Here is a 12,584-nt window from a genome sequence, read left to right on the forward strand (position 1 = left end):
TGTACAGGGAGTCTTCAGAAACGCCTTTATTGGTCACCGAGACTCAGTTCGAAGCGGGGTTCGTCACTAAAGACAATTCTATTCCAGTCAATGAGATGCCAGGCAGAAGACGTATTTGTGAACGCCCTATGGCCTGACAACCAGGAATGGTGGTCCGGGATGCCATTTCTTTTCATAGCAGGGCACCTTTGCCAATCATCCGTACCATAGTTACGCACAGCAGTAGGTCGACGGTATTCTACGTCCTATTTTGTTGCTCTTCGAGGAAAGCCATGCAGGTGTTATATTTCAGCAAGATAATGTCCGTCCACAAACGGCGAGCGTTTCTGCAGCTTATCTTCGTGCTTGCCAAAGCCTACCTTGGCCAGCAAAGTCGCCGCGTCTCTCCCCAGTTGAGAATGTTAGAATTATGGGAAGATCCCTCCAACCATCTAGAGGTTTTGACGCCCCAGTTGGTCAGAATTTGGCATGATACCCCTCAGGAGGAGATCCAACAACTCTATGAATCAATGCGAAGCCGAATTGCTGCTTACGTAAGGGCGAGAGGAGTACCAATGCGTTGTTGACTTGCTCTATTTGTGAATCTCTTCCGTTCGAATAAATTATCAATTTTTCTCTGAAATTGTAATCATTTACTTTTCTGTACATGTGCATCACATCTACTGGTATCCGTCCCTTTCGGATAATTCCTTCTTGGTGCGTAGTTATTTTTTTTCCTTAGAGTGTACTTACAAAATAAAGTGCTTCATACATAGTGTTACTCTGCATCTATAGTTTGGTTGCCTGAGTAGTGCGTTACTGGCCTCGTGAACGTAGGCGGCTGCTCATAGTGGCCGCAGTGTGAGAGAAGGTGGGCTGCGTTATCGCGTGCGGAAATTCAGCTCACCCTGAGGTGTCGCACGCATTCTTGCTCGTAAGGCAGGAATCGGCGTCGTTTACCTTACCACTTCCTTTTCGCCCGCGCTGCCTCGCCGCACCGGAGCAGCGCGCTCCCATTGGCCGTTCCAATTTCTCCCGCGCCGCCATTGGCGGACGCGGCCCGAGGGAAAGGCCGCAGGAGCCCGCGACGGCTGCGGCGGCGGCTGCAGTGTGCCGGCAGCGAGCAGTGAGTGTCACTAGAGAGGCTGACTACCCAGCTACCGCAGCGCAGCTCTCGACACCGCACAGTACCGCTGCTCGAGCGACACTCCAGCCACGCGCCGACTCCCGCACCTGCTTGCCACCCTCGCGCTACGCTCTAGCCTTTACTTCGCGACTTCGCCTGGTCCACAGCGGCAGCAAACATGGTGAGTTCTCACTGTACACGCCATACGATCTGCAAACAACTTCCAGAAAAATCCACTTTCCAGCATCGTTGCTTTGACACCTGACCCCATTAAGCACACCGTTCAGCGGAAAACTCTCACAATAAAAAATTACCGTGTGTTTACGATCTGTTTGGCTCAAATGGCTCTGAGCACTATGGGACTCAACTGCTGTGGTCATAAGTCCCCTAGAACTTAGAACTACTTAAACCTAACTAACCTAAGGACATCACACACATCCATGCCCGAGGCAGGATTCGAACCTGCGACCGTAGCGGTCGTGCGGTTCCAGACTGTAGCGCCTTTAACCGCTCGGCCACTCCGGCCGGCGATCTGTTTGGCACTCAGTGTTTATGCTGCCGCCTTTCGTGTAACTAAAATCTGTCACGTTCATTTAAGCCTTACGCATTTCGATTTGGACTCCCAAAAACATCTTGAGTCGCGCGAAGTTGCACTGCACTAGAAATTAGCATTCTATAATTATTTTATGTAATCCACCCAGAATACGTATGCTTATTTTTTAAAGATTTCAAACATTTTTTGATTCGTATCCTTACGCGAACACCTCCATTTTCAGAAACAATTTTTGTACCAGCGTCTATTGTCCACTTTCGGTAATTTATCTACTTTTCTGTTGTTTGTGCTGGTCAGTTTATACTCCCACTGCAAACACATCCACAAATTAAAATGTCAAGTAAACATCGTGGATAACCGTGAAAATGGTTCGCCATACTGTGTTTGACTCCGTTGGAGTAAAGTGACCAGATCCTGTAACAGAACAAGAGAAATTTTCTCAGGAGTAGAAATGTAACACCTAAGGTACCAATGAAAAATTCGACGCATAGTAACAAGACACACTATTCTACACCTTTAACAGTTAACAAAAGTTGAATAAAATATTATATAAAAGAACCAAAGAAACGATTACAGTGCAACTTCAAATCCTTCATAACGCGTTCGAGAATTAAAACAAGAAAAATTGATGGCGGAAATATACATCGTAAATCAGGCTTTTTCAACGGACGACAGCATAAACGCAAGAACTTTTCCCACAAAAGGATGTTCTACAAATATTACACAGTTCATTGTTGCGTATTTGTAAAACCCACATTCGTGTACAACAGTTGTTGAGTTACGTAAATTTACACCGCAACCTCATCGATCAGTGCTACGACCGAAAGTCCACTCTACGAGTGAAGGTTCTGGACGTAGATCCGTTATCCAAGGACAATGAAGCCTCCAAAGTTTCATTCCAAATTCAGTGACATCTCGTCACAGGTCTCCTACACACACGTGGTGTTGAAAGAACCAAGAAGATGTGTTGAGCACCTTGTGACAAAACAAAACAACAGATCTATAGTGTTCTTTGACGTGACGCCAGCGATTCGAGTATAACACTTATTAATTTCCTTCCAGTATGGCCATCTGAACTTTAGGAGACACTCCTGTTTCATGTACACGTACATTTCATACAAACCAGTTCGTAGATGATAAGTTGACAATTCTGTACAGTAACTTTCGAAATCATTGTATAACACTATATTCTTTGAGGCAGCCCAGAAATCATAATAGATGATACAAGTTTTGAATTTCGGTGACATGTAAGCAACGACTGGGAACAACTTACGTCTCTATCCTTAGCATTAGTGAAAACCGATAGTTGTTGCCGCAGGGCAGGCTCGAACTGCTGAAACCAGAGTTCAGATGGCATAGTTTATACCATAAAAAACTGTGTTACTCCGCGTAAGTTAAAATTCACAAAGCGAAAAAGATTACAAAGGAAATATCTTTAGCGGGCATTAGCATGACAGATAGACTTTAAAACTTCAGTTGCCACGTTGATGTAGGTAGTTTTTCGTTGAAAACGAGCAAATTTGGGAGCACCTTTGTATAATGATTCAAAGCTATTGTAGAAATTTCTCCATTAAAAATAGTATATCTGTCTACTGAATTAAAATTTCAGTTACAAAGTCGTAAGATCTACCGTTTCTTCCCATATTACGAACACGTATTGGAACTGTCTCGCAGCTAACCGTTAACATTGCCGTACATAACACTGCCGTAACATAGCTGAAAGAAAAGGTTCAGTGAGTTGTGCCTGTCATCTGCAGCGCTTATTTACTCCAGTAGGATGACTTGAATTCCGTTGTCATCAACAAGTTAGTCTTCGTTGCCGGTTTCAAACGCGAGACGACGTTCACAAGAAAGAGAGTGTGTTTTTCTATTCTTGCGATGCCTGCGAGATGACTCACGACCAAGGTCAGCGTGGACTCGCTTTCAAATTAATAGCAACTGTTTCTGTGCTACGGTAGCGGTACGGAAAGTTGTTTATTTATCTCTTGGACACAAAAAGTGCATAAAATATACGTTAACACGCAATCATTTCCTGTGTCTCGTCGATAATAAAGGCTGCCGGAATACCTGTTTACTGTGACGTGATAAGACCTTTCACTTTGTATATCGACAACAAATACATTTCATTGAAAAAATATTGCTTGATTTGACGTTCTTAGATCAATGTGCTTTAGACATTGTACGTCAGTATGCATCTATAGATCGTCAGACTGCTAGAGTTCACACACCAATCTGATTTTATCGCCCCTCAGTGCTCAAATACAAAATTTAATGCAACATATTATGAGAAATAGATCGTGAGACACTGACTGCGAAGTTATACTTCACAGGTGGCTATGACAGCGTATAAAGTTTTTCCTTTCAGTTTATTCCTTCTAAATTTTCATCTACTCTCGATAAGCAAGTTTACGCTGTGTGGTAAAGGCTACTTGTGTTATCAAGAGTTTTTTTATTTGCTACACTCATTTCTCCCTATCCAGTTACATTCGCGAATGGTGTGTGGGGAAGCTCTCTGTCGGCGAGACTCCAAACGCGGCAGAGTTTCTAAAAAGTTTCCCGTCTTGATCGGTTCCCGAGATGTGTTTGAGAGGCAGTGATATATTGTCTGACTTGGTGGATAGTCGCTCTCTGATTTTTAATATACAGTATCTGTGATGCGCAATGCTTCTCATGTAGCGTCTGCCAAGTTTGATGATCATCTCCGACACTTCCTCGCTCGCCCGAAAGAATGCGTTGGTCTTTGGATCATCTCTATCTTCTGTATTTATCTATCTCCAATACAAACCTTACTTGACAAGATTCCCACAGTGACGAATACTACTCAAGACTCTGTCGAACAAATGTTTCGTAAGCGGCTTCTTTCGAGGACGAACTACATTACCTTCGGATTCTTCCACTGAATTATAGAACGGCATTTGCCGCTCGAGTGACTAGTTTTATTTGGTCGTACACTTTAGGCAGCACTGCATGTGTGCACCCAGACTTTTACGATTTTATTGTTTCCAATTATTTCGCACAATAGAACAGTAATGCGTCTTTGCGCCTATTTGTGGACTATGTCTCACATTTGTTTTATAGTCAGTTGCCAGTCCTTACCCTAACAGATCCGTTGTACGTCATCCTGTATTTCGGTTCAGTTTACTTGCATTGCAACTTCACAACATGCAACATCTGCGTACGTTCTCACAAATATTCCTGCCTTACCCATCAGATCGTTCGTATTTATGGTGCACTATAGCGGTTCTGTAACGCTGCCTTGGTGTTTTCCCAAAATTACTTTTGCGTCTGACAGTTTCAGCTGGTTAAGAACGATGTGTTAAGTCTTAACTGATAGGATGTTCTTAACCCAGCCACGAAACAAAAGAATATTGTGTTATGTAGTAACTGTTAGGATATTCTGTGTCCAGCCTCAAAGCTGTATTCTTTTTTTTCTGTCAGTTCATATTTTATTTTGTAGCTCTTGAGTATAGTTTATTGTGACATTAACAACTTGGCTCTGCTTATATTTGTTGTCCGTTTCTACCCACCTCAGTCTCTTAGAACTTATTTTAGCTACAGATGGCTCCACGTACAATTCTTCCACCAACTGAAATCAGATAACGAGGGATTTAATCCTCCAACGTGGATAATTTCTACTGTTATCGATATTGCTGTTATGGAAATCAATTAGAACTTACTTTTAAAATAATTCTAGTTATAAGGTTAATGTAAGCGACATATTTGGAATAATTGATGGAAGACAGCGAAAGCAGAGATTACAGACTGAGTTACGCAAATATACTCGCCAAAAATTGGGATTACACGTATACAGATCAGGAAAACAGGGTTCATCATTTCGCTGTATTTATCATAGATTTTTATTGTTAAAAGGGAACTACTGTACAAATTTGACTGGGCAGTTTCGTTTTATTCCTTGCTCACCAGATTCAAAGAATCAGTAAATCTGTAGCGACTACTTCTTTTCGCAGAGGGATATAAACTGTGACTCTTCTCTTACAAGTTCGTAATCGAAAGTAAACGAAAGCTTCATAAATGCAGTACAAGTAGTGTCCGCCATAAGTACATGGTGTACTTCTGGTGGTATACCCTTGGCGGAATTTTTGTCTTTTCAGGCAGTGTTTACAATCACGAAATAAAATTATTTACTGAAAACTAAGAGACCGCATACAAGCTGTTGCCCAGCAGAGCGTCAACCATTATAGGAATGCAGAAAGCTACAACGATATTTTCTCCTTAAGTTTAAGGCTTGCTTCGCTGTCGTCATAGGGGCTCAGAACAGGAAGCGGCTGTGGTAGAACAGATAAGCTATTCGGCACTTCAGAGTTAGAGGAGACGGTGGAAGCAGAACACAGCTAGACGGAGTCTCCCGCAGTGGCTGCAGTAGAAAGCTGGAACGAACACACACACACACACACACACACACACACACACACACACAGTCCACTTGGAGCGCTGGCGTTTTCACTGCAGCCGTCGTTGCTTCTGCTGAAGGAACAGCAGACGTCGCGACCGATTTTACGCTCTTCCTCCAAACGAGCTGCGAAGGGAAATGATTCAACAACCACCTTGATTTTCCTCTCTGCATAAAGGGCTCGCGGACATGTTTTTGTGGTTGAACAGGCATTCGGAACAAGAAGAATGAGTAGTTCATAATAAATACTCAAAATCAGATATGTATAGGATGGAAAGTTGTCCTTATCCTAAATTTTACATGGGCAGATCATTTGATAGCATTTCAAAGAAGATTTTAACGTAGGTAGATATAAAATAGATTTACGTTCTCATTTTGAAAAATGCAGACATCTGGATATCTCGTGTTACATTCCTCAAGGTTGCGTTTTGGACACACTAACAAGACTTGAAATATTTTCTAATTTGATCTAGACGCAGTAACTATTAAATGGACAAAGCGATCCCCGAATGAAGAGTTTATCGAAGCATTTTCTGATACGTTGTGATGTCGCATATCATGATTTTTAGCCTTTTACTTTTCTTTTTTCTGTGGGATCACACATTTCTAATAGTAGATTGACAGTTGCTTCATTCTGGCAGTTTAGTGTACACTTGCGACCGCCAACTTTTAGTTTGATAGTCAGGGATCAAGTGTTTATGCGAGCGTCATCTATGCCTTACCTACATCGGAAGCTACGTAATATTTTGCTATTTTCCATTTTGAGACGGCTTCCTCTCACTATCAGTTTTATATTATGTTTGCGATTTAAAAACTACCAGTTTTATACTGTTTAAGCTGTAATGCTCTGGATGTGAGCGGCTCTTTTGGTCCGTTTGGTTGACGAGTTATTATACAACGGACCCCTAGCATTTTACCAATCCGTCTTTTTCATTCTTTTTAAGTAGAACATCTGACGATGACTAATTCAGAAGTGGGAACCAGCCATGGCAGTATTTTGTGATACTCCAGGCTGGGGAATACAATAAAAGAATACAATAACGCGAAACGAGTTCCGCCTATGCGATGATAATAGCTCCAAACGCAGTAAATACTCTTACGAGTCTCCCTTTCGTTCGTTTCTTTGTTAAACATTATAGAACTTGAAATAACTTGTATGTTCGGTGATTCACGACGCTACAAGAAAAATCACGAAAATCTGCTGAGCTTCAAATAGAGCAGTCTCTCCAGCACGTTCAACGCTTCAGGACGTTTCACTCTTCCGTTAAAATCCTCGTTGTAGCCTTAAGGAAATGGCTAATGCTTGATAAAGGTGGACCTTGAGACTCTGCAGTCCTCTTAAGTGACTTGTCACCTTGCACAAAAGTGATACAAGAAATGGACGTAACAACGATTTTGAGGTGGTGTATTTGTGAAGCAATTTTCTGGGAAGTGATTCATTGTAGATACGTACGGAGACCTGACATTTGCTTAACTTTCATTATTCTGTTTACAGACTATAAAACTAACCTTGAACAAGTCTGCTAACTTTGCTAATACAATCATCGCCTGCAAAGGATATAGCGACCGTTAGAAATTAAGGTGCAGGTAAACTGCCAAGCATCGCTTGTTATTTTATTTTGTTTTATTGCTAGTTTCGCTTTCCAAACGATAGCATATTCAATTATTCATTGCCCTGACGGTAACACATTAAACGTAAGAGTGGTACAAGTGCAATGAATATCTTAAGGTACTCTCGTCTGAAGTGGGAAACTAGTAATAAAGAAGCAAATATTACGCGAGATGTAGCTGTTTATCCGCACATTAATTCCACAAACATTACATCCTAAGCCGGTCGCTGTAGCCGAGCGGTTCAGTATGGAACCGCGCTGCTACTACGGACGCAGGTTCGAATCCTGCCTCAGGCATGGATGTGTGTGGTGTCCTTAGGTTAGTTAGGTTTAAGTAGTTCTAAGTCTAGGGGACTGATGACCTCAGATGTTAAGTCCCATCGTGCTTAGAGCCATTTGAACCACTACACCTCCTGATACGTTTTAATTATCCGTCTGATTGCATTAATTTTTTTGAATGACTGGTTTCGCTTCAGCACGAACCATCCTCAGATCCAATAACATCGGTCACGTCACATATAAAGTGGTGGTATGTTTTATCCTGTCTCACAACAAATAAATTTTGCCGAAAATTAGATGGGTTACTCATGTAACTGGTAAAATTAGATCTGAGTGTGATTCATGCTGAACAAAACCGGTAATTTAAAAAAAAAATTAATACAATCAACGACGGACAATTAAAAAATTGTTTTACAACCAATAATTGCCGATTATGTCCAAGGACATTGTCAATTTTTGCAGAATCAAGCCTACAGTCTACGTTTCGTTCTACAATAGTCTTTTGACAGTAAATTAATACAGCATCGGACTAAGAAATGTTGGAGTTGCATAACTTTGCGCCAGCGCACTGGTTTGTGTGTGCAACTCAGCCGGCGAACGGCGCCCGGAACGCGCGCATATGTGGGTCGATGCAGACAAGCAACATATCGGCCGATCAGGAGAGCTGTCTCTCAAACTGTCAGATGCTAATGGCAGCCCTTGCTTTAGTCTTCTGGCTTCAACCGGCACGCGATAAGGGCCCGCGATACGAGACAGACAATAAGGTCTCCCCGATACACTTGATTGTGCAAGAATCACCGAGTCCATTCGTCACACTCGCTATACATCTTCTTTCGAAGGGCTGTTACATGTGTGATATTTACAGCATAAGTCTTGCGAAACTCACCGTCAAAGTTATCGCTGACGCAGTTTAGAACTTATTCCTTTGTCACCCCAAAGTCTAAAACAATTAAATTTTTCGCCGCATCTCTATACATCACTAATTCTGACACGGGACGCTCCAGTACAGTTTTGATATCTGCGCACTATTTATTGCTAACACTGCTTCCTTGTAACGTTACATACTGAACAGGCACAGATCCGGCAACAATTAAAATTCATAAGTAGCATTTAATGACAAAGTGTTAAGCGTCGTAAGGTACGATTATTTGCCTCACATTTCAATTTAAATGAAAACTTGCGTTAGAGTGGAGTCTTAAGTGCGAGAGACGCGTGTTGAACGACGGTTGGCAACGCAGTCTAAAAGCGGAAAACCTTGAAAAAGAGAGTCGATTGGCGTGTCGTCCTTGGACGTACCTTGCCTCAGCTGCCTGTTTTGTCCCCTGGTCTACTACCTTCCGAATTACCAGACCAAAAGTCTGGTAAGTATTAGTTTTTGCAGTTACTACCACCTACTGGTGGTAGTAACAATAAACGTATTTTTATTGAATTCCATCTTGAGCATTTCGTAAGTCCTTTCCCACTTTCATCCATACATGTTTCGATGTTTAGACGAACACGGTAGACGACGGAATTTTGTTACTGTACAGAGAAACAGATTTCGCTTTTTAAATCACATCAACAAGCTAAATACGAGGACAGAACACCATTTTACGATTGCATAGTCACTTTGATGCATTTAGTGCTCATTGCTAAATCATTATCTCAAAAAATGGTTCAAATGGCTCTGAGCACTATGGGACTTAACTTCTGAGGTCATCAGTCCCCTAGAACTTAGAACTACTTAGACCTAACTAATCTAAGGACATCACATACATCCATGTCCGAGGCAGGAGTCGAACCTGCGACCGTAGCGGTCGCGCGGTTCCAGATTGTAGCGCCTAGAACCGCTCGGTCACTCCGACCGGCTAAATCATTATCTCTTGTTCCGTAATGTTTGCATCTATTTAATGATAATGTTTATTTATTCTGCCAAATACGGAACGTTAAGGAGATAATTTATAGCGGTACGACAAAGCGTTGCACGGCATTAAGGTTAGTAATAGGCGTGACTAAATACAGGAAGCAAATCCTTCTGATAATGTTGTGAAATGAGAGGAAGATTTGTAGTCTATGCCCTCTCCAAGATTTGTTGTAATCCTAAGCACTGATGAGACGAAGGGACGAAATATTTAGCGGTACCTGGTAGAATTTACTTCTCAACCTCTAGAAGAAAGTTGATTATCAAAATATCTCACTACGCTTCCTAACTGCCTATCGAGTCACAATAGTCTAATGGATAAATGCTGTTTCTGGTGGTGTTTTCTGTAAAACTTCGCCGATAATATATTACTATTAGGTGTGGAAGCAAAGGAAATGCTTCTGAGAAAGTTTAGCAAAGTGAAAAACTTTTAATTTTCAGTTATTCTTAGTAGCGTTCCACATCCTGTTGCATTTTCATGCATGGCATGAATAATAAAAACGTTTTATTTTTATGCAGTCAGGAACAGGTTGCGCATGCCGATGCACCTGCAACGCTTGCTGATATGTGTCACGCGATTAGCTCTCGCGCCGCGTTTCGAAGTCGTCAGGTGCCTACAGATAAGTTCACGCTGTGGAAACTGTTACGTACACGGCTAAAGATGCTGCAAGTGCGAGGTAACAGTAATGGCCCACCGTTAAATGCCCCGCAATCATCAGCGTGCCTGAAATGTATTAAATATTAAGGAGATGTACATCCCATACGACTATCGAACTCGTCATAATAATCTGTCAATAAAATTAAGTGATCAGGTATTGACATTTATTCTTCAGTATTGGCAGTCTGTTATGATTTCAAGTGCAAATGTGAGGGTACGAGGTGTAATCGAAAGACGTTCCACAGTGAAACCGATACTGAAGTCGAAAGAGGGACGTACGCCGGGTAAAGTCCTGACGTGATTGTCAACATTTAATTCCGTATGGTCAATTAACTCGAATGCAGAGATGGCTCCCGCAGAAAAGGCCTTATCTGTTTCTCCCACAAGTCTCCCCGACATGAGGCAGCGATTCACCTCAAATGGTATCCGTATCAACAGGTTGCCGACAGACGTAAAAGACGTTTTCAAAACAGAAAAATATAAGCCCACGTTCATACCTGTATAGAATAGTTCCCACTTTGCTATTTTCCTTCAAATACCTTTTGACCCGTTAAATGCAGGAGGAAGAGGAGGAGGTTAGTGTTTAACGTCCCGTCGACAACGAGGTCATCAGAGACGAAGCACAAGTTCGGATTAGGGAGGGATGGGGAAGGAAGGCGGCCATGTCCTTTCGAAGGAACCATCCTGGCATTTGCCTTAAGTGATTTAGGGAAATCATGAAAACGTAAATCAAGATGGCTGGACGCGGATTTGAACTGTCGTCCTCACGAATGCGAGTCCAGTGTGCCAACCACTGCGCTGCCCCGCTCAGTTATCGTTAAATATATCAGTGATTAGTTTCTGTCTACACCACTTGTCGCAAGTTATCCATAAAGTAGTGACCAATGTTATTTCGTTATCTTCCCAATCAGGAAGACGTGGAGATCAACTTTTAATTGCATATTTGTTGTTCTGTTGCTCAAAAACAGCAATTTTTTGTGAGACAAATTCTATGATAAACAAGTACTTAGTACGTCTGAATAGAAATGGCAGAGTATAAGTGAATTTAAAATTGCCTCCCTGTGACGGATTGGTTGACGCACGATGTCCGTTCTACTCTCGATGGAAATACTCGTCACCGTGAGAATGATACTTGGTTATGTATGGATTTTAATGAAATGTAGTGGTATCATTGCCTAGGTGGCACACGACTAATGTGACGTATACCGAAGTTTGTTCTCAGAATTTACGTTATAGAATTGTTGTTAGAGTAATCCCTAAACATTTGTATGTGTGCAATGAGCACATGTGCAAAAATGATTGAGATTATATGAGATAATATTAATACTCTTCAAGAAACGATGGAGATAATTCGTTAATCTCCTAAGTGTTCTCGCAACATAACCGATTATATCAAATTTTTATCGGGCAGCACACCGTACTTCATAATGGACGCACTTACAATACATAAGAATATTTCGTAGTTCGGATGTCAAGTTAAACACCTCTCAGCCGTCTACTTTCCAAACTTATTTTATTTGGCTACCAGTTTTGCCGATTTACTACGCCATCTTCAGGCCTTTGACCGACGTGTAGGAAGACCATTTGGTCAGCAGATGATGGTTGAAGGTATCTCTATAGCAAGCAGAAGTCTACTAATACCAGTATTGCTGGCCCCTGTTTTGATCAGAACCGAAGTGGGATCTTCCCACACGTCGGTCAGGGACCTGAACATGGAGTAGTAAATCGCCGAAACTGGTAGCCAAATAAAATAAGTTTGGAAACTAGACTGCTGAATGGTGTTTAATTTGACATCCGCCGAGTTCCGCATCCTTCTCTGAAAAAATGGACATACAGTGATTTCATAGTTCTGTTCATTTATTGACATAATCATCGATATGGAAATCAGTTTCATGTGCCACCTGTGCATTAGTAAGGAAACTGACGTTCTCCAAATTCCTAGTCAACGCGACAGTAGAAAATTATTGAACCATTACGGGCTGTCAAGCAATTAATTTCTGCAAAATGTATAATGTCTTGGTGTCGAATATTTCGTACAGAACCCTTACTGTGCTTTTCCACTCCAACT

The 12,584-nt window shown here is 41.8% G+C and overlaps 1 protein-coding gene across 1 annotated transcript in view; it reads left to right on the forward strand.

Moving 5' to 3' along the window:
• The first annotated feature begins 1,076 nt into the window (after positions 1-1,076).
• The window catches only part of LOC126162753 (probable chitinase 10), a 375,310-nt gene continuing 363,802 nt past the window's right edge, over positions 1,077-12,584 (forward strand). Inside the window, exon 1 of the mRNA XM_049919434.1 lies at positions 1,077-1,286. Coding sequence (XP_049775391.1) covers positions 1,284-1,286 — 3 coding nt within the window. The 5' untranslated portion in view covers positions 1,077-1,283. The remainder of the gene's footprint in view (positions 1,287-12,584) is intronic.

The sequence above is a fragment of the Schistocerca cancellata genome, chromosome 2 (assembly GCF_023864275.1).
Source record: "Schistocerca cancellata isolate TAMUIC-IGC-003103 chromosome 2, iqSchCanc2.1, whole genome shotgun sequence".
Taxonomy (NCBI): domain Eukaryota; kingdom Metazoa; phylum Arthropoda; class Insecta; order Orthoptera; family Acrididae; genus Schistocerca; species Schistocerca cancellata.